General features: G+C 46.2%; 1 protein-coding gene across 5 annotated transcripts in view; it reads left to right on the top strand.

Annotated features, from left to right (window-relative positions):
* Positions 1–19,522, top strand: part of Ptprt (protein tyrosine phosphatase receptor type T) — a 783,764-nt gene extending 764,242 nt beyond the window's left edge. For all 5 annotated transcript variants that reach the window (XM_048810927.1, XM_048810928.1, XM_048810929.1 and 2 more), the window contains 4 exons: positions 6,950–7,075; positions 7,917–8,080; positions 10,580–10,715; positions 11,611–19,522. In XM_048810927.1, the coding sequence (XP_048666884.1) occupies positions 6,950–7,075; positions 7,917–8,080; positions 10,580–10,715; positions 11,611–11,664 (480 nt within the window). In that variant the 3' untranslated portion in view covers positions 11,665–19,522. The remainder of the gene's footprint in view (positions 1–6,949; positions 7,076–7,916; positions 8,081–10,579; positions 10,716–11,610) is intronic.
* The last annotated feature ends 804 nt before the right edge of the window (positions 19,523–20,326 follow it).

Below are 20,326 nucleotides of genomic sequence, written 5' to 3' on the forward strand. Positions count from 1 at the left end.
ATGTGACAGAGGACAAAAGAGGCACGACAAAACTCCCTGTCCCTATGGAGTAGCATTCTGGTGAAGTGATGTCCCATCCCAGTCTCTCTTTGGCATCAGACAGGATGAAATTATCCTCAGAGAGAATCATCTCAGCAAGACCCTCAAGTGGCAAGAAGATGCTGACCATGAAGAGAAGGAACAGAGGACACTGTGTCCAGGGTACACATCACGTGGCCCTCAAGCCTTGTAGATAGCTATGGAGGATTCCTGCAGGAAACAACCACCCTGTCAGCTTGGAGTCGAGTCTGGGTTCAACATGACCCAGCTTTGCTTGGGTAGCCTCCATGTAATCATAAGAGCTAGCACTTCACCTTTCCTTGAATATTTGGTTGATTTATTATATTGATTATACTTGGAGTCTCCCTGGGAGTTTTTCATTATTTTGCTTGTCACTAATTCTAAGGAGCACCTTTTATCCTATTTAAATCTTAGAGCTTCCATAATCCAAATTTCCTCCAAATGCCTTTCAGTATTTCCCACATCCTCCTTCCATGGGTACGCTCTTTTGAAAGCTTTTGTTTCCCCAACTGTATTTACTAGTTAATAATGAGTTTACTTTTCTTGCATTTTTGAAATTCTGATCTGCAGGACATATGCAGAACTGATACAGTAAGATGTTCTAATTCTAATCCAAAGCCAGAGATGGGGGTTCCCCCCTCCAGAACAACAGATGACCCTCCTTTTATTTTCAAAGACTTTGGAAACAGCTCATTGTTAACTTTACAGATGCCACTTTGGAAACTACTGATTTCACACTGCAGATCAGAAAACTGAGGCCCAAATATGGAAGGGATTTGAACAAGGTCACACAGTCCATCGCTGACTTTTGCCCAGGGCCTCCTGCCAGAGAAGAAGATGTTTGCAATTGTTTAGTGACAGATTCCCAGGCCCCAGTATCTGATAATCATGGATCTGCTGGTACCTAGATGTATGGAGAAGGCAGGAATGTTTCCTAACTTTAAAAAAAAAATGAGAGCCCACATCTTATATAAAAGCTGAGTTGCCCAGTTCTGAAGCTCCCACTGTGGAAAATCTGAGAAGTCAGGTGATGCAGATGCAAGTGGAGAGGTAAAGAGCAGGCTCTGATTATCTCCATGGAGGTGAGGATATCTGGAAGCCAGAGAGGCAAGCTCTCCATCCTGCCAGGAGAAAAACAGGGTGATGTTTCAGAGATGTCTTTTGCTGTCATTGTACCTGCAGGGCAAATAGCAAGCACTGATATCCCCATTTTTATCTCGGCTTGTGAAAACACAGCCTAACATGCTAACAAAATATACATCATGCCCAGCTCTGCCTCAGCCAGCCTCAGGTCTGACTCTGCCAGGGGCTGTCTCTCTCTCTTCTCCACCAGAATAGGAATAGTAGAATTGAAAGTCTTGGATCAAGAGACCTGAGTTCAGTTCTACCCTTGCCTTTGGCAGTATACGTCCCTGAGTCAGCTTCTTGACTCCCCGAAGCCTCTAACTCATCCTCTGTTAGACTAGTAAAACCCAGGTGTCAGCCAAGTTCCCTCTGTCTTTGACGTTTAAACAAAATTGGCTACATTCCTTACAACCCATCCTGCGGGAAAACCCCATGTCCACCCCCATGGCTTGGGGGAATGGTGGGGTCCTATGCTCATATTCACTCCCAAGTTCTAGCTGAGGCTTTAGTGGGGGCAATGTGAGATTCATGTTGTAGCAATCCTGTGACTGAAGGTTGACCTTCACTTTTTTCTTATACCCCACCTCACTTCTTCCCCTGGACTTCAGCAACACATCTTCCTCCAACTCATTTCGCAAACCATTTTCTTCCCATCTGCTCTCTCTCAGCCCTCCCACACCCTCCCCCAAAGTTGTTCCTTTCTTCAACTGTGAAGTTCAGCTGTCTCCTTAGCCCTCAGCCTTTCCTCCCACCCAGGCACACTCTTGAAAGTATTGTCCTAAGCCCTACTTTTCCTTCCCAGAAACACACTAGGATCTAGCTGTTAGAAGATAGATCAAGTTTCCACCCACCAGGAGCAGGGAGCATGACCATTTAGGGTCAGTCTGTCTGTCTGTCTGTCTGTCTCTATCTATCTATCTATCTCTATCTCTCCTATGTCTATTGTCCCTGACCCCACAGTTTGTCTTCTTTAACTGGTCATAGTGTTGAAGCCAATTATAGATTTTTATAGAATCAGTTTACAGGAATTTTACAATTACTGATCTGAATTTTAAAACCAATTCAGACGACTCTTTTCTATTTCTCTTTTTAAAATACGAATTGACTTCCTCTTTAGGTGTCCTGGGATTGACTTTTCTCTCTCTGGATCACAGAGATCTGGAGAGGTGGAATCTTTCATTTCTGAAAGATTGGCCTTTCCATTTTATCAAAGTATTTTTTAATTAACAAAAGGCATAACTAAGGTGCACTGAAAAATGCTTTAAAACTGTTTTTTTTCCAAAAATAGGCCTGTATGCTAGTTTTCATTCAACTCATCAGAGCATGTTTATTCTAGCAACTAACAAGCTTTCTGATTCCATCAGCAAGAAAAAGATGTTTAACAAGGGAAGCTACCTTGCATTTGTTATATTTCACGCGTGAACTTGCACCCCCAAAGGACATCTTTTCACGGTCCGAACAGCAATGGAGATCACTAGGTAGAATAATGTGTGGCAGCTGTTCCAGGGCTGTACACACAGGCATCTCAACTTCTGCTTGGTTTAATTCATCCTGACAATAAATTAGCAGAAGCCCCTCTGCTTTTCTGGAAGGAGTGTGACCATTTCTAAATCATCAGAACAACCTCCCAAATGTGCTCATTGCCACTACCCATGTACCTCTGCAGGTCAGACCCTCCCTTTGGCCACTGTGTCCTCCCCAGACAATGGAGAAAGGGAGGGAGGACCCTATGCAATGAGGTGAGAAAGCTCAGCTGGTCCAGATTCCAGGCTAAGGAATTGGAGTCTGTTCTTGGAGACAACCAGCTTCAAGTTTCCCAACTGCACTGAGTTTAAGTGTGGCCTTGAAGTCAGACAGATCCTCATGATCTTAGAGAACTAAGTTTAATCTTTACTTTAATCATTACTTCTAGGGTCTTAAGAAACCCCAAGAGTTCTATAAGCTGCTGATGCACCCATGCCCACGGTCTGGCCCCTCCATGCACATGTGATCTCCAATTCACTCCCATGTCATTCAGGAAGCATGGACAGAGAGCATTGTGCAGCTATTAGAAATGCATGGAGTAACTGGGAGGTTGGGGAAGGGAGCACATGAGGCTCTGAGTCACCTTCTACCTTCCAGTGGTTCCACTACCCTCCCATCATCCTCTTTAATTTTCTAAGTCCCTCTCTAGAACAACCTTCAGGACTCTTTTCCTTGACATGCAGAATTTTGTCCCGCTACCCAGGATGGTGCCTGTCTCCACAGCTACCCAAAGCTGACCCATCAGGAACTGTCAAGAGGATAGTCTTGTGGATATTGCCTTAAAATTTCATATGGACTAGAAAGAAGAAGGAAGAAAAACCTTCCTTGTGAATATCTTGTTTTGAGCAACCCTTCTCCACGCTGCCTAATAATAATAGCAGAGTGCTCAGCAGATACAGGTTTGTGTGTGAGGAGACATTAAAATTCCCAGTCACTCATGAAAACCCAGAGAAGCTAAGGGACTTGGACCAGTCATTCAGCTAGTAAGTGACCACAGCTGGGACCTGGACCCAGGGCACTTCAAGTGGGGATCTTGTGTATTTCCCCACCCTTTTGCTGCACAATATACACAGACCAAGTAGATGGTTCTGGTCCACTTGCAATCACACACTCGGACACCAGGTCAGTCTTGAGTTAAACCATAGAGGATGTTTCTTGCTGATGAAAATCATATCTGAGCCCCAAAGGGTCACTGGGAACAGAACGGGTGCCCCCTGCCACCCCACTTCTTTCCCTGCCTTTCTGTGGCTAAATGAGATGCAATGTCACGGGCTGTAGGAAGACGCTGACGATCCTTGGCAGCTCAAACCCACATCACCCGGCTGAATGTCACCCGCACTGTTGCAGATGTGGTCTCATAAATTAGGGAACCGGAGTGAAAGGATGACTCTGATTTAGGATTAGAAGGGCCCTACAACCTTCCCCAGGCCCCTGAGCATTATGGGAGAGTGACCTGGGAAATCAAATGCTGAGAAGTGTCCCAAAGCATAGGCATCTTGTTTGAGGCATAGTAGACCCTATTAGCTTGAGAAATTGCTCTGGAAATCTTATTAAAAGAGACAAATCATTCCACATTCTCTCCAGGCTGAAAATATTGGGGGTAATAGACTTTCTCTGATGCCTTGGATCCATGCACCCCGTGTCAGGATCACAGACAAACTCTGGCAAGGCTAAGTTCAATGCAGGCAATAGAGGCAATTATTTTTTTTTCAAATGGGCAATTCTGATTAATTCCAATTTCTCCGGCCAGCCACAGACTTATCTGTACCAGTCCCTCATTACTGCGAAGGTTGCAAGGCAGAAGAGCCAATGGCAAAGAGAAATGAAGTTCAAATTGTGGGTTTGTCATTACTGCACAGCTCAGCAGCTGCAGACGGTCCAGCTGTGGAGGCCCTGTGCCCGGCCCTCCCCACCCCCCACACATCGCCCTTCTCCACATGCTCCATTAACCCCCGAAGAAGATGCTGGGAAAGCAAGGCACGATGGCTTATGAAGTCTGACCTTGCTACTTAGATGGCTGATGAGAAGAATCCTTCAGATTTGATATACAGATTCTCCTGGATTCAGCTTAGAATTTTTTGACTTTTCAATGAAAGTGACATGCATTCAGTAGAAACCACACTTCAGATTTTGAATTTGGAACTCCTAGCCAGTCCCCCAAACACGAGGGCATACCTGATCTCTGCAGTATCTCTGTGCTGCTCGGCTGGGGTGCTGGGTAGGTTAGGTATATTAAATGCGATTTTGACTTAGGGTATTTTCAACTCAGGGTGCGTTTATGGGGAATTTAACCCTATTGTGAGCTGAGGAACATGTGCATGATGGCAATGAGATAATGGCAATGACTACGTAATAACAACTATTTGCACTCTCAAATAAGTGCTTATTCCATGCCTGTTGCTGTGTTAAGGGCTTTCTTGACATGAATTATCTCCTTTGTTCTCATAACAATCCTGCAGAAAAGAAGTTGGCAAAAATTTTCTGTAAAGAGCTGGATAGGGAATACTATAGGCTCCTCAGGCCACAGGTCCTCTGTCAACACTTCTTTTTGGTGATGGCACGACAACAGTCATAGACAATACATAAAAAAGTAAGTGTAGCCATGTTTCAATAAAACTTTATTTACTACAGGTTTGGGGCAGTAGTATACTGACCACTGCTGTAAGGTGAATGATGTTATCCCTAAGTTAGAATTCTGGGTATCCACCATTAGGAGGGTGGGAGATGTGATTTTTCCCTCTCTCACATCTCCTCTTCTCTCTTCCCTTATAATTTAAGTTCTGGAGAAAGGAGAGAATAAAAGATATTTTGGCATATGACTTCCCAGAATGAGTTTGTTCTCCATCAACAAAGGGGAATGTCACCTCTGCTGTCATTCTCTTCTGTGAAAACCCTGTACCAGAGGAAGCCACCACCACCTTTCCAAGGGTCACTTCTGTCAATCTAACTCCTTGTCTGCATGGAGTGTGGCCAGTGGCTAATACCACTGATAAGAAACTCAGGCCCAAACTGCTCTCAGAAGCCTTGGTGGGTCTTTGTGAGTTTCAGCTAAACCTCCTGGGTAATGCCCACATGGTCTTTCCATCACATGGCCTCTGCCCATCCTAGAGTGGCCCCCACAGGCCTGAACCCCTAATCTTAGCTGCTCTCTGTGGCCCAGCTCTGGGGATTGTGCACGTTGGCATCTCTATGCCCCTCTATGCCCCTTGTAAACAATCAATACTTCTGCAGACAACCCATGGCCACTTCAATATTATCTCCCCAGTGGAAGTCACCTAGAGCTCACCAGATACGGTGAATGAAGCATCCATCTCTCTTTCAAGATGATACCCATACACATGAACAATTTACAATCAGGATTTCTCAGTGTCTGCACTACTGCTGTTTAGGGTCAAATAACTTCCCAGGAGAACTGTCCTATGCATTGGGGTGGGGAGGTATTGAGCAGCATCCTGGTCTCTATATACTAGATGCTTATAGCAATTCCCAAGTAGGACAATAAAAAGTGTCTTCAGACATTGAAAGATGTCTCCTGGAGGGACAAAACTGCCCCTAAGAACTACCCTTTTAGACTGAAGGGTGACCATTCCCTATTGCTCTTGGCTATGGGTTCTGATTCCCAATCCCAGAAAATTGGAAAAATTATCAACAAGACCTGTCCAATACCAGGTGATGTTTCCTATAGTGCAAGGGAAACATAATTGTCCCTAATTTACATATGAGAAAACTGAGAACTGGAACACAAAAGTACTAAGCAGCAGAGCCTGGATTTGGACCCAAGACTCTCCTAGGCAAAAGCCTGTCTTTTAAAAAAGTTAGTCATTATCTGATCATGAACGAACATTGTAGGTTTTCCTGGAATGAGGGAAAGTTTGCCACAACTTTCATGTGAAAATAAATCCATATCATATCTATTCTAATCCTGACAGCAGCATTTCAAGGTAGATATTGTTCTCTCCACTTTACAGATGAGGAAACTGAAGTCTAGCAAATCTAACAAAAGGTTTGAAGTTGGCCCAGCAAAGATCCTTCACCCAGTGTTTCTGTGTTCAAAGCCTCGACATTGCAATACCAAAAATCTCCCAAATAGGAAAGCTGAGTTCAGTTTCTATGCAATACTCTACCACTCTAATGGGTATGTCCTGCCAGCGATAAGAAAGGGCCAGTGATAAATGGCACTGATGTCCACCCCCTACCCTATGTCCTCAGCCTGCTTCTGTCACCTCTTTTCTTACTCCAGCTCTGTATGCAGTACTGGCCCGAGAAGACCTCCGGGTGCTATGGACCCATCCAGGTGGAGTTCGTCTCCGCGGACATCGACGAGGACATCATCCACAGAATATTCCGCATCTGTAACATGGCTCGGGTAGGTGCAGGGCTGCCACGGCTTGCCTGGTCTCCTTCACAAAACAGATGGAGGCTGCCGGGAGAGGATCCCACCCAGCCAGCCAAGAGTCTGTGTTACGCTCTCCTGATAATCTCTTCCTTCGGGAAGTGATGCCTTTGCCGATTCCGGTTCCGTAGCCAGCGGTGACTCCAGCAAAGATGCACAGAGCGACATCCAGCCTGCCATCTGCCTGTTTCCTGACACACTTGCTGCTGTGTAGACAAAACTTCCCAGACATTAGCTCTTCCCCACGGTGCCATGCTATTTTGGCACCAGTTGGTGCAGACTGATCGGATATAAAAGCTCTGGGGTAGTCCAGCAAGTACTGAGAGGGAAACTAATTAGGTGCTTTCATGAGGATACTCCCTGGCTGAGAGGAGGAGCATTGGACAGGAGGGGGCAGCTTGGTAACCTATGAAATGGTAACTAACTGTTGGTCTCTATTGGGAGCTCAGGGTGAATAGAAGTCAGCTACTATCCTCAGTTCAGTCTCTAAAGGGAAGGTGAGATGTGTTCTGACATATGAGCCTCAGAGAGAAAGAACTCTGCCCAGTAGAGTCAGGGAAGATATTTTGAAAGAAAGGGGCATTTGAATTGGGTTTTGAAGACTGAGTAGGAAAGGGAATCAGTGTGCACAAAGCTGTAGATGTACGTGTGGGGATAGCCTGTGACTGTCCCCATGATGTCAAGACTTTAGCAAGTCTTCCACTATGCTAAAGCCCTCCCATGGCTACCCTCCCCCACCCCAGCCAGGGTATCTGGAAGGCTTACATCCCAAGCTTCCGCAGTACAACAGCCCTAACAAGCTTTCTGTTCTCAGCCACAGGATGGGTATCGTATAGTCCAGCACCTCCAGTACATCGGCTGGCCTGCCTACAGGGACACACCCCCCTCCAAGCGTTCTCTGCTCAAAGTGGTTCGACGGCTGGAGAAGTGGCAGGAGCAGTATGACGGGAGGGAGGGACGCACCGTGGTCCACTGCCTGTGAGTACTGTGGAGGTGTCTCCAGAGCAACGGGTTGGTGGGCAGTAGAGCACTCGTGAAAAACCCCTGACAGGGCGAAACACGGCAGCCCTTTACTGGTTGCCCATTGTCCTGATTATTGTCATATGACATGTTATTGTGCAAGCCACGGAGGGGCAGACCACTCCCCAAGGCTCCCAGCATAGGGGTGAGTCCCACCCTCCAAAAGGAGGCAGGACGTGTCCCGCTAGTCTAAAGGAAGACCATGACAAGCAGGTCCTTCTGATAAGAGTCTCCTTCATTATTTCCTGAAGAAGAAGAGAAGGGAAAGCCTTAGTTAGCTCAAGCAGACGTTTTAAACAAATCACATCATCCCAATCGCAAGGCAGATATGATCATTTTGTAGTGAGAAAACTGAAGCCCAGACAGGAAGAGGGATCAGGAGTTAAGAGAAGAGATGAGATTTGCATACCCTGGGCTCTAAGATATACTGCCCCCCACTGAGCCACACTGCCTTGGAGAAAACCAAGGGACTCACCCACCTTGTCTGCCTCCTGGGATGTCTCTTACTACAGGCTTAGTGAGAAAACAGGGACACCAAGAGCATGCCAGGAAGATGCTCCTCGGAAGAGCTGACAGATGGATCTGCAGAACCTGGGAACTCTGTTTCCCCAGGGCACAGTGGGTGAACTGCAGTCTTCACTTCTTGTCTTAGAATGAGCACAGCCCAGAGACCCCCATGTTGTCATCTGAGGTGGGGGTCGGGACCCTTAGAAAATTGTGGCTGACAAGCTGTGCAGGTCAAGAAAATCACTTAATCATGGGGTCCTCACTTCCCTCATTGGGATGTTGAATTAGACCATCTTTAGACCCTGTAGTGCTCTGGTGTGAAATAGTCAGAAAATGAAAACAATATGTCTGTCAACAAAGAGATCAACAATGTCATGCTACAGGAAATGTGGACCAAAGTCTTCCCTCTTACACAATAACTATTTCTAAGAAAGTAGAGACATTCATAACAGCTCACTAACCTCAAAATTGGGTTCGGTCTTTTCAAAACCAGCTAATTGTCCACTTTTTCTCAAATAGGCAGTGCACGCGCATCAACAAAGTCAGAGCAAAAAGGTGGTTAAACATACATATGCACAATTGGAGCTTCAGAGCCCGTCCCCCGCCCGTAGCAAAACCCCTTCCCAAAGGAGACAGATCATGAGATTAGAGTCCTGGAAGATGCTGTGTGGCATGCTGGGTCAGGCTGATGCTAACATGGGCCACACCATGCTGGCTCTCCCAGAAACTGGCAGCCCGTTCCCCGCTAACTAACCCTTGTCCCCTCCAGTTCCCTCCACGCATTCCAATGACTCCACTGTCAGCATAGGCCACCCCAACCCTTCAGGGTCTCACTCCTGCAGGCCCTGAGATGCCTGCATCCTCTTGACTCATCTTCTTGCTCCAGAAATTGCCAAACCGTCCTTCCTAGGAACCCTCCCTGCTCTTTTAGCAAGAGTGCCTTTTTATCCATATATCCCCTAGCCAAGGTGGCCAGCGGTTTGAATAGAAGAAAACACAGGATTGACACTGTGCCCACAGAGAATAGGAACCTAGCATCCTTGTGGACCCCAGGCACCACAACAGCCACTGAAATGCGGGCAGCATCCAGCGGAGGAAGGACAACTATCTGTACTTGAAACATCTGGTCATGGGATATCCTGTAGCTAGAACATCTGGGAGACTGACTGAGTGCCTTCGTTTCTGTCCAGATGTTCTTTAGACACACACCATTACATGAAATCATTAGCTGCTCTTGGCAATGGGCCTAGGAGTTTAGAATCAGGTAAATTCCTGAAGGGACTCTCTATAAAGAGTTTGAGGGGTGTTTCCATGAAGATGATTTATAAAGCTTCAGAAAGGAGTGACAGAGACATGGTCCTACCCAGAGTACTCTTTCCCCTAGACTCAATATCAGTAGGATCCTGCTCAAATGAAGATGTGCAAGTAGATGCAGCCTCCCAGGCCCACAGTCTCAAGCCTGGGCTGGCTGACCCTAGGCTGCCCTTAGTGGAGGGTAGGAAGACATCATAAGGAAAATCACCTGGCACCTTCCTTTGTCTTCACTGGATATGAAGGTAGACCCAGAGCATCCGGCAGGACAAGGACACAGATGTCACATGAACAAAGACACAATATCCTCCTGTCTTGTGGGTTTCAGCCAGGGTCCCTGGGTGACTGTATCATGCTCATGGAATCAAGGATAACTAATTATATCTTCTATGGTCATCCAGTCCAATGCCTCCATTACAGGAGTGGGGAACTGGGGCCCAGGTACGGAGGGACTTGCCTCAAGTCAAAGAAGGTTCATGGCACAAATGGAACTCAAGCCAGAGCTCACCACTCAGGTTCAAATTCTCACCCTGATGCCTCATCTTGCAGGCTTCACTCCTACCATGAGGTGCTAAGATCAGCAGGAGCTGGGGTCGGGGGCACCCAGGGATGTGGCTCACCCCTTCACTCTCTGTTTAGAAATGGGGGAGGCCGCAGTGGAACCTTCTGCGCCATCTGCAGTGTGTGTGAGATGATCCAGCAGCAGAACATCATCGACGTGTTCCACATTGTGAAAACATTGAGGAATAACAAATCCAACATGGTGGAGACTCTGGTGAGTGTGCCAAGAGCTGTTCTCCAACAGTTAGGGGCTGGCCGTAGTCCCTGGAATCAAGGAAAATGACTTCAGGAAGGAGAAACTTTCAACAGCTGGGTGTTTATCTGCATATCTATCTGCATGTCTCTAGGCCTGCCCTGTTTCCTCCCCTGCCAACCCGACCAAGTTTTCTTTCCTGCAGGGTAATGCAAATGTTCATCCCCGGTACACCTACTTTGTTTTACTTTCTACCCATTCCTTAAGAAAATATCACTAATTCAGGCTTAAAGGAAAGGCTTCTGAATTTGTAGAGTGTGAATTATGTTTGCAATTCAGTCCAATCCTATTCTAATTCACTTATGCTAATTTTTACAGTGTGGAGCATTGAACTAGGACACTGTAGGAGAAGGATAGTAAAGAGAGTGGGGAGGCAGATCCCCAGAAGATAAGACCTGGTGCAAGGGAGGAGTCAGGCCATACACAAGGAATTTTAATATAAATGTCTTTAAACCTACTCAAAGTGTGTTCCTACCCAATGTGAGATCCCACTCAGAATCTGCATTGCCTGGGAGTGTGTAGACTCTTGAGCCTCACTCCAGATCTACTGAATTGGCATCTGCATTTTTAACAGCTATCCCTGGGGTGTGTACACAGGTTGCCCTGTGAGAAGAACTGGTATGCAGAATGGTAAGAAGAAAGGGAACAATCCCAGCTGGGCAGTTGAGAAAGCTCAGGTGGAGTAGGCATCCAAGGGAACACTGAAGGATGTCCAGATGTGGATAATTTTGAGTTGACTGTTTGAATGGATGTAGGCAAAGTTTTTTTTTGCAAAATGCATATCTCAAATCTAATGCATTTTTCCCTTTCCTTTCCATCTCTCTCGTTTCTTCTCCTTTGTCTCTCCTCCTCTCAGGAACAGTATAAATTTGTATACGAGGTGGCACTGGAATATTTAAGCTCCTTTTAGCCCATGGGATGGGGAACCTGCTGGAGTCCACAGGCTGCTGCAGCCGAGCCCCATTTTCTGTGAATGGCAGTGACTGGGCTCAGTGGCACAAAAGTGACACCCGCGCCCAGCTCCAAGGAGAAGACTGATGGTCCCATGTTCTGCAGTGGGCTCTGCACCTTCTTAGGGGGTTTCCTGTAGCTGTGGGAGATGCCGCGCTCACAGGCCCAGGCTTCCCTTACACACCTGACCAGCCACAGCCCTGGGCCCAAGCAGAAGTGCACCCACAAGCAAGGCCCTGGACATCCGGTTCCCAGACCTCTTGCTTTCATTCTTTCCAAGTTTGTGAATCTCATGGCAAGCCAACTGTGCAGGTGCTAGAGAGTGGGAGGCTGGCCAATACTTCCTTCACCCTCGTTCCCTTAGTAGTGTTGGGGATGTGGGTTCCGCTTCTCTATGCTGTTATGGAAAAAATTGGGACCTTGGAAGTCATTGCTCTGATGCCCTGTACACTCTCTTCTTCAGGGGCCTCTGGTGCCAGATACCTGCCAGTCTGGATCAGTGTGACCTTGGAGTGGCCCCTAGACCACAGTGGAGGCCACTGTCCTTCCTCATATTGAACCTGCATGGGGCTTGGCCCACTGCTATTCTGTACTCCTTTCCCAAACCAGGCCCTGACCTTCTGTCATTCACTGGCCAGCCAGCTGTGCCTACAGCACACACTGATAAAGGTTTTCCATGCTCCTTTGTGGTCTGTGGGAGGGGGTGCAGGGAATGTCACTACTCCACTTCATCTTTGTAAAAGGGACCACCTTCCCTGGGTAGGGCTCTGTCTGGTCTAATGTAAACCCTGTGTTTCTTGGATGATAGCTTCCTTTAGGAGGAGCCAAGAAGATAAGATTTGATTATTTTCTCAAGTACATGTGGAAAGAAACTTTCTTTTGAGAGTGTAAAATTTTAGTCTCATATGTCAGGAAATAAAAAAGACAGAGTGGGAATTTGAATGTGTAGCTACAAGATAAATCTCTTGAACCTATTTTATTTCCTGTCATGTCCTTGAAAGGTCCCAACCTTGGTAGCACAACCACGAGGAAGGCAATATGGGCTAGTCAGAATACGATCCCTGGGTGCTAGGACAGAGAGAGTATCAGCTTTGTGGAAAATCTGGATCTCCAAATTTGTATTCCCTAGAGAAATACAGCTGCCATCTTGAAAAAGGCCATTGTGGACCCATTCGTGCTTTGGTTTAAAATTGGCCAAGGGGATGAGGCCTGGGACTCTGAGTCTTGCCCAAAGTATGGATGAGTCAAGAAAAGGGAGTCAACATTTGCAAATGTCTACTGTATGCCAGGTGTCATGCTTGGCACCATCCCTAGTGACAACTGGCCTAGTCCTTAGTACCTCCCATCGAGGAGCTATTACCATCATCTCCATTTTGCAATTGAGGAAACCAACACACCTTCCTCAGAGATGAAATCCTGAGTCCCAAAAAGGCAGGTGATGGAGCTGAACCTTCTCTGTACTATTTTCTTCAAACATCCCCAGCCAAGCAATTATTTTATTGGAGAAAAAATAAGGCTAGAAATTTCTGAGCAGAGAACTCCACAAATGGAAATTTAATTCTTTCTTTCTGATGCCAGTTCTTCTGAGAAACCCAGAATTTCAGATATATTTTAGTAACTCATTCCTGGTTCTCCAGGAAAACTTAGTCTTATCTAATTTCTTCTTCATGAAAACCATGTTCCTTTTCCCTTAAGATACCAGGGAGTCACCCAGGGATGCTTTACCTTGATCTCTAGCCAGTGCTTAGGCACAGTATCTGGCAGCCTCCCGTAGCCTGGGATCTAGGAAGCCCCATCTTGCAGGCTAGAAATGGGGGATAAGGGGCAGAGAATTTGGTAAAGCACAGTTTTTGCCCTTTAGGGCTCACGATATACTGGGAAAATTAAACCACTGCAAATGGTGTGAATGAGTATTACCTGAACCTGGGTGTGAGGCTCTACCTTTGGATTCCTTAAAGAGGCAAGATTCTTTCCAGCTGGGTCTCCACAGGTAGATAAAGAAGAAAAGGAAATTCAAGCCAAGGGATCAGTCAGTGCAGTGGCAAATAGGTGAAAAAGGCATCTGGAGGGACAGACGGTGGGAGGCCAGCCCAGCGGGAGCACAGCAGGCCAGGGGAAAGAGGCAGGCAAGGAGCCAGGGTCAGGGACACAGATACCCCACTGAGGGTGCAGCCATCACCCTGCAGGCAACAAGAAGCCTGTGGAGCTCAGTAGTGATGTGCTCAGTTTGGTGTTGGAGAAGGCTCCCTCTGGACTGGTGGGGCTGCCTCTTTTCCTTTCATCAGACACTGTGAAAACATTCCCTTAAGCGTGCACTTTTTAATAGCATATCTATTTTGTCTGTCTGCTCATTATTTTGTGGCTGGAACAAAATATGCAGTGGATCATGAGACTCAGCTCTTGTGAGAAACCCAGGGTCTCTGCTTTATCGTGGAGCAGGGTCAGCAACCCGGGCCTCTATGCTCACTGGGACAGGACATAAAAGGAGCCCAGGGAAGCTGCTTCATTGGTATGGACTCTGGAGCTGTCTAGAAGTCCAGGGACACCAGACTTGATCAAGGAAGGGCTGTCACTTTGGAGGTTCAAAAGGAAACATCTCAAAGCAAAGGCAGGCAAAGGAACCCCATGACGAACTCGCTCTTCTCTTTTGATGGGCCTCTTCCCAGGTGTATTTGAGCAGGTCCCCAGGACCCAACCCCCACTGATCCTGCTACCTTCGCCTGGCTCCAGTCTACTGCCCCAAATGATCTTCCCCAGCCTCAAGGAGCCTGCAGCCTATTATATGTTGTTTTTCCCCCGACATCTTGGGTGGAAGGAGGGCTGTTTAACACAAATCCTATTATTCTCCTCAGAAAGGGGTTAAACAGCTGACAGACGATGATGGCAAGCGTTTCCACCATTTCAAATGGCAGAAATTTAAAGGGTGACTTTAAATTGTAAAAACTCAGGCCATATGGGGTAACCCAACAAGGGCCAGCTCATACCCTCGTTTTCTAACAACTTAGTCACCCTCCAAAGGAGGCTAGTGTATGCAAAACAAAATGAAAGTTTCTTGGTGGAGATAACTTCTCTAACATCCCACATGGAAAATATGTGGCAAGTCTTAGACAAGATGGGGTAAGAGTGCCCAGGAATTTGGACTTGATCCCTTACCCAGGAAATCACCCAAGCAAACACCACCTCCCCAGAGTATCTCCTCACCCCATGGTAGTTAGAGGGTAGGCTTAACCTTTCATGAACAGTCTCCACAACAGAAGCTAGATTCATGTCCAAGGCACCAGAGAGTCTCCTCTCTTAGCAAAGATCTTCCTAAGATGTTCACCTCCTAGACATGAACTCCACTTGAAGAAGATGCAAGGAATTAATCCAGGAACTGTCCCCACTGGCATGTGTTTGTGGCCTAGATAGCTTCAGCAATCAGGAGCCTGCAGGTATGAAAATCGTGGGCCATCCAGGTCTTCCAGGCCCCCAGACAGCCACAGCAGGCCTCCCTTTGTGGGAATAGAAGGGAACAGCTTGTGTTAGGTATTGTCCCTCTCTGCGGTGTGGCCTGAGTAGTGTCCCACAGGATGTCAGACATCACATGGGGCCAAAAGACTCTGTGCTCCAATTATCCTAAGGAGTGTTTGTGATTCTCATAGCCCCAGCTTACTGATGAGGAATCAAAGGCTCCAAAGGGTCAGATCATGCTCAAAGTTCCACAGCTGGTGAATGAGCAAGCCGGGACTTAAACTGGGTTTCCTGATCACTGAGACAGTATTTTTCCACATTGTGTCTGAGTCTTTCCCATGGGGTTATCCATATCTGCAGAGACTAGAGTGAAGCAGATAACTCAGTGGATCCCAGTAAATCCCAAAGTGACAACAGTAAGCTTAAAATTCCTTAAAAAGTATCCTGGTTTACTCTAACAATTCATGTAATACCTGAAGTACACTTCCTAATTTGTTCTGATTAGTTTCGACATGACTGTAAAAACACTAAAAGAAAAAAAAAATGGAACCCTATACCTCACATAGCTTTGATCTGTTCAGCCCACTCTGAGGGACCCTAAGGGAATGATGTCCCAGTCTGAGGCATAGTATGACTATGCTGCTTTCTCCTGAGGCTAATTCCATACTCAAGCTCAAGACCAGCTCACCCCCGCCCCAAGCAGAACCTTGGTGTGGAGGCGTCCTGACCTCACTGTTCCTGAGTCAACCTCAACTAAGGTCCCTTCCAGTTAGGTGTGGAAGAAATCATTGACCTCCTAGAAGGATGAGGACTTGCCCATCTGGCATGGTGAAAGCCAAGCTGGATGCAGCCTTACACAGCAGATTCCTGATTCCTGGGTTTTAGAAGGAGGTACCCATTGTCACGGTGAAGTCCCAGCATGGCTGATGCAGGCAAATCTTCTTCACATGAAGGTCTGGAGTCTAGAAGTCCCCTACTTTAGCCACACACACTCACTGGATTCCTGCAACCTGCAGCACCCTAGAGGGGGAGCCACCAGAAAGCACAGATTACTATGGTAGGATTAGTATGGCACAGTGCAGCCCTCAGTGAGGGATGGGATTGTGGTGGAAAGAGCTCAGTCTTTGGGTGAACCCTGACTTTGCCATTTCTTGGCTATGGCATGGTGGACCAAACATACATGGGAAAAGGAACATGAAAACCTGCTTCAGCAGGTTAGAATGGGTAGTTTTGGAAAGCTTCGGGCAGGAAAACAGGAAGGCAAGGCCAGGGAATTGCAACACAGTGAATACTCAGAACCAAAAATGGTCATGGGCCATTGAGCAAAGTGGGCACTTCTATGACACAACAGGACAGGAGCATAGGAAGGACTTGTCAGACTCACTTAGAACAGGGGTGCTACTTTGGAAGAGATCTCGGCATCTGGGGAGAAGATGACTATCTTCCCTGTGGCCAATCATGTTTATTCATCCTCCATTTCTGGTTGCTGTGTTAACTCCTGGTGTGTCCTTACCAGGATCCCTATTTCCTATGCTCTGTTGAGAACCCCTGTAGAGCACTAGGTTTGTCAGTCTAGGAAGGCTGCTGCAGACAATAGAGGAGCAGCCCAGGGAGGAGCAGACAGGCACTTACCAGGTCATCTCTGGAACAGTGACTGCCCAACCCAACTCAAGTCCAGAGACATTAAAGTAAATGACCATTCACCTGGACCTCCCTTCCTGAGAGCAGAATGAAGAAACCCACCCTTCTTTGGTTTGCAGCTGGCCACTCCTGAGCTGGTCATCAGCACCAAGCTAAACAAGGAGTGATACTGTGGAAGACTTAGGTGACCTCAAGGGTGAGCATCAGTGGGATGCTGATCCTAAGCCTTAAGTTCAAAAAAAAATGTACCAGGCCAAGATCCCCAGAGACAATTTGCTAACCCAAGCTGAAGGACAAGTAAGAAGATGAAACATAAATGTCATGTCATATCAAAGTATTGATTTGCCCTCCCCATCACCCAATCAACTTCTGATCAGCTCCAAATTACAGCCAAGCATAACAGAAATAGGAAAAGTAAATTCAACTAGAGGAAACCAGCTGAAATTGGGTCTTATTCATATATTCCCATGCAAGGGCTCCCTGCTGGAATTTTCAGGTATACACATCTAGAAGTTTTCAAGGGCAGAGGCTTGGCTTCACCCAGACATCAGTGATGTCTATCTGTGCATGTGAACAGGCTCTCAGTTTCTTGGGAACCACAGATAGATTTTTGCATGGTACTGGCTATTCAGCTAGCTATCTTATAGAGATTAAGGTCATCTCTTGTGTATCTCCTGCCCACCTCCAAAAGAGGTTGGAAAGGGTAACAAAGGGGCCACATTCACCCCCTTAAATCCACCCATGAATGTTAGATCTCCAAGAGAAGGAGTCAGCAGTCACAATGGGCCCCCACTCCTGGCTTTCCACCCTTCTAAGAGCATAGTGGTGGTCCACTGAAGCCAATACAAGGGATGTGGGAAAGGTCAGGATGGAAGAGAATCTATTGGAAAGAGCTTTGAGATATGGATAACCATCAATCATTCTTCTGTATCTGAGAGCTGCTCTGGGCAGTAGGAGTCAGAATTTGGTCCTTGATTAGAATATTCAGAGAATGAAGGCCTAGGGGATTTGGAGTATTAGGGAAATACTTATGTAGAATTCTGGAGTTCAGGGTAATTAGTGTAGTTCATGGTTCCTCAGAGAATGAGACTCTTGGATTTAGGGGAGGAAGAGTAGTGGATAAGGAACTTGCCAAAATCAAAGTCCCGGAGTTGTAGTACTTTACTACCTCTGGGCTCATGAATGCAAGCTAGTGGGCCCCGACATGATGGTCCAATAAACTCTCAGTGCCCATTCTGCTCCAGTCCCTCCCATGAAAGGTTAATGGTGTAAAGTGTTTGGGAAGGTCAAAGCCCTCAGGGATTTCTGGGAGCTTAGAGGGAAGAGTGGCATCATCCTAAGTAAAATCAGGCTTCTGAAGGGTCAGGCAGAATACCAGCCCCCATATTCCCCAAGGAAATGCAGATTATTCAACAAAGTCAAGCACAGTTTGCTATCCCAGGTCACCTCTGTGAGTGAAACTAGGACCAGTGGGTGAAACTGAGTAGCTATAGGAAGAACATACTAACTGCAGGAAAGCCCATCTCAGCAGCTGCCTGGTAGAGCCACATGTCTCCTTAAAGGGAAGAGGCAATGTTGCTTAGATGGCCTTTAATTCACTTCCATTCTAGGTGGGTGAGATCTTGTGGTGCTGGGATCATGTTTGAACTCATTCATACCTGCAGAGCACAAAGCTGAGCAGGTCACACTTGATTCGTGCAGGTTGAAGCCTTCTGCTTTCCCACTCAAGTCTCCCCATCACAAAGGACAAGTTGCTGCTCTGGCCAGATATCCTGGGCTCATCCAAGTGGGTTATCAACAAACACCAAGCCAGAGGGAACAGCTGCTTTGCCACAGACCTGATGCCTATGGGTCTCACTGATGAAAGTAGCCATGACCCAGACCCAATGGACATCAGAGCCATCAGTGACAGCTAGATCCAGTAAAGGTCCAAGAAGGACCCAGAGCAGAGCTTTGCTTACCATAGACATTATCTCCAAAGGTTAATTCTATCCCCATTCCCCACTCGAGGTCTGTTGGAGCAGATTTCAAAAGCACAGTGACTCAGTAGATGCGTGATTATAATCATTCCCAGTGCAAATAATTCATCTCGAGGTGGATCTTGGGCTAGGCCCGGTTAATCCACATTGGTAATCAAATTCAAAAGCACTTTTCTACCTTCTCTTTCACTCTACATCCTCATAGCCAATCAAAGGCAGAGTTGAGGATTCTACCATTGCCTTGGCTACAGGACACCGTCATAGCTCTCTAAGGGCTATCATGAGCTTCCCCTGCAAATCCAGAGAGGCTAACATTTGCATATCCACTGGGCATATGATATTGCATGAGACCAAAGTCTCCACGCTATTTGCAGCCTCCTCCATGAATCCCAATGGCCTGCACTTGTACAGTTTGGGTGTTTGATAGATAAAGCACGTATGAGAAGAGAAAACAAAATAAATCAACTTTAAAAAAAAAAAAGCCAGCACTGTGCTGTCAATGTTCTTCTTCTTCTTTTTTTTTCTTTTCCTTTCCAATTCTAGCTTAAAAAAGCAGAAGGTAAATAATGTCAGGTCAATGAATATCAGATATATTTTTTGACTGTACATTACAGTGAAGTGTAACCTTTTTACACCTGCAAGTCCATCTTATTTATTCTTGTAAATGTTCCCTGACAATGTTTGTAATATGGCTGTGTTAAAAATCTATACAATAAAGCTGTGACCCTGAGATTCATGTTTTCCTAAGATATTTGCCCTGGTGTCTTCCTGAAAACGAGTGGGAGTGAGATGGGGACAAATCAAAGTAGAAGGGGAAAATTATGTAATCAACTAGTTTTTCAATGTTTATGTTTATTTAATCTTCACAACATAAACAGAAAATACACATTATCCCTCTTTACAGAGGAGAAAGTTGAGGCTCAGAACTATCACAGGATTTACCTACACACTGAGTTAGTAAAAGGGTTGGGTCTAAAGCAGTGTTTCTCACATGTGGTTCACAGAGCACTGGGTTAGAATCACTGGGACATTTTTAAGCTCCTACAGAATCACAATTTCAGGGCAAGCTTTCCAGATGTATCAGCTAGCTTTTGCTGTATAATAAACTACCCCAAAACTCAGTGACTTGAAACAATAGTCTTTTATAGAAGTCAATTGGGACTTAATTGATGGAGGGTGATCTCAGTTAATCTCAGCATGGTTCACTTACATGTTTCCTGAGGGCTTTATCCTAGGCCAGGTTAATGGGCTGGTATGGGTTTGCTCCTTGTTTCTCCCATTCTCTCTCTTTTTTTTTTTAATTTTTTATTGTTGGCTGTTCAAAACATTACATAGTTCTTGATATATCATATTTCACACTTTGATTCAAGTGGGTTATGAGCTCCCATTTTTACCCCGTATACAGATTGCAGAATCACATCAGTTACACATCCATTGATTTACATATTGCCATACTAGTGTCTGTTGTGTTCTGCTGCCTTTCCTATCCTCTACTATCCCCCCTCCCCTCATAACACAATCACACTACAACTCTCTCTCTCTACTCTCTCT

This window comes from Marmota marmota, unplaced genomic scaffold (assembly GCF_001458135.2).
Source record: "Marmota marmota marmota unplaced genomic scaffold, marMar, whole genome shotgun sequence".
In the NCBI taxonomy this organism is placed as follows: Eukaryota; Metazoa; Chordata; class Mammalia; order Rodentia; family Sciuridae; genus Marmota; species Marmota marmota.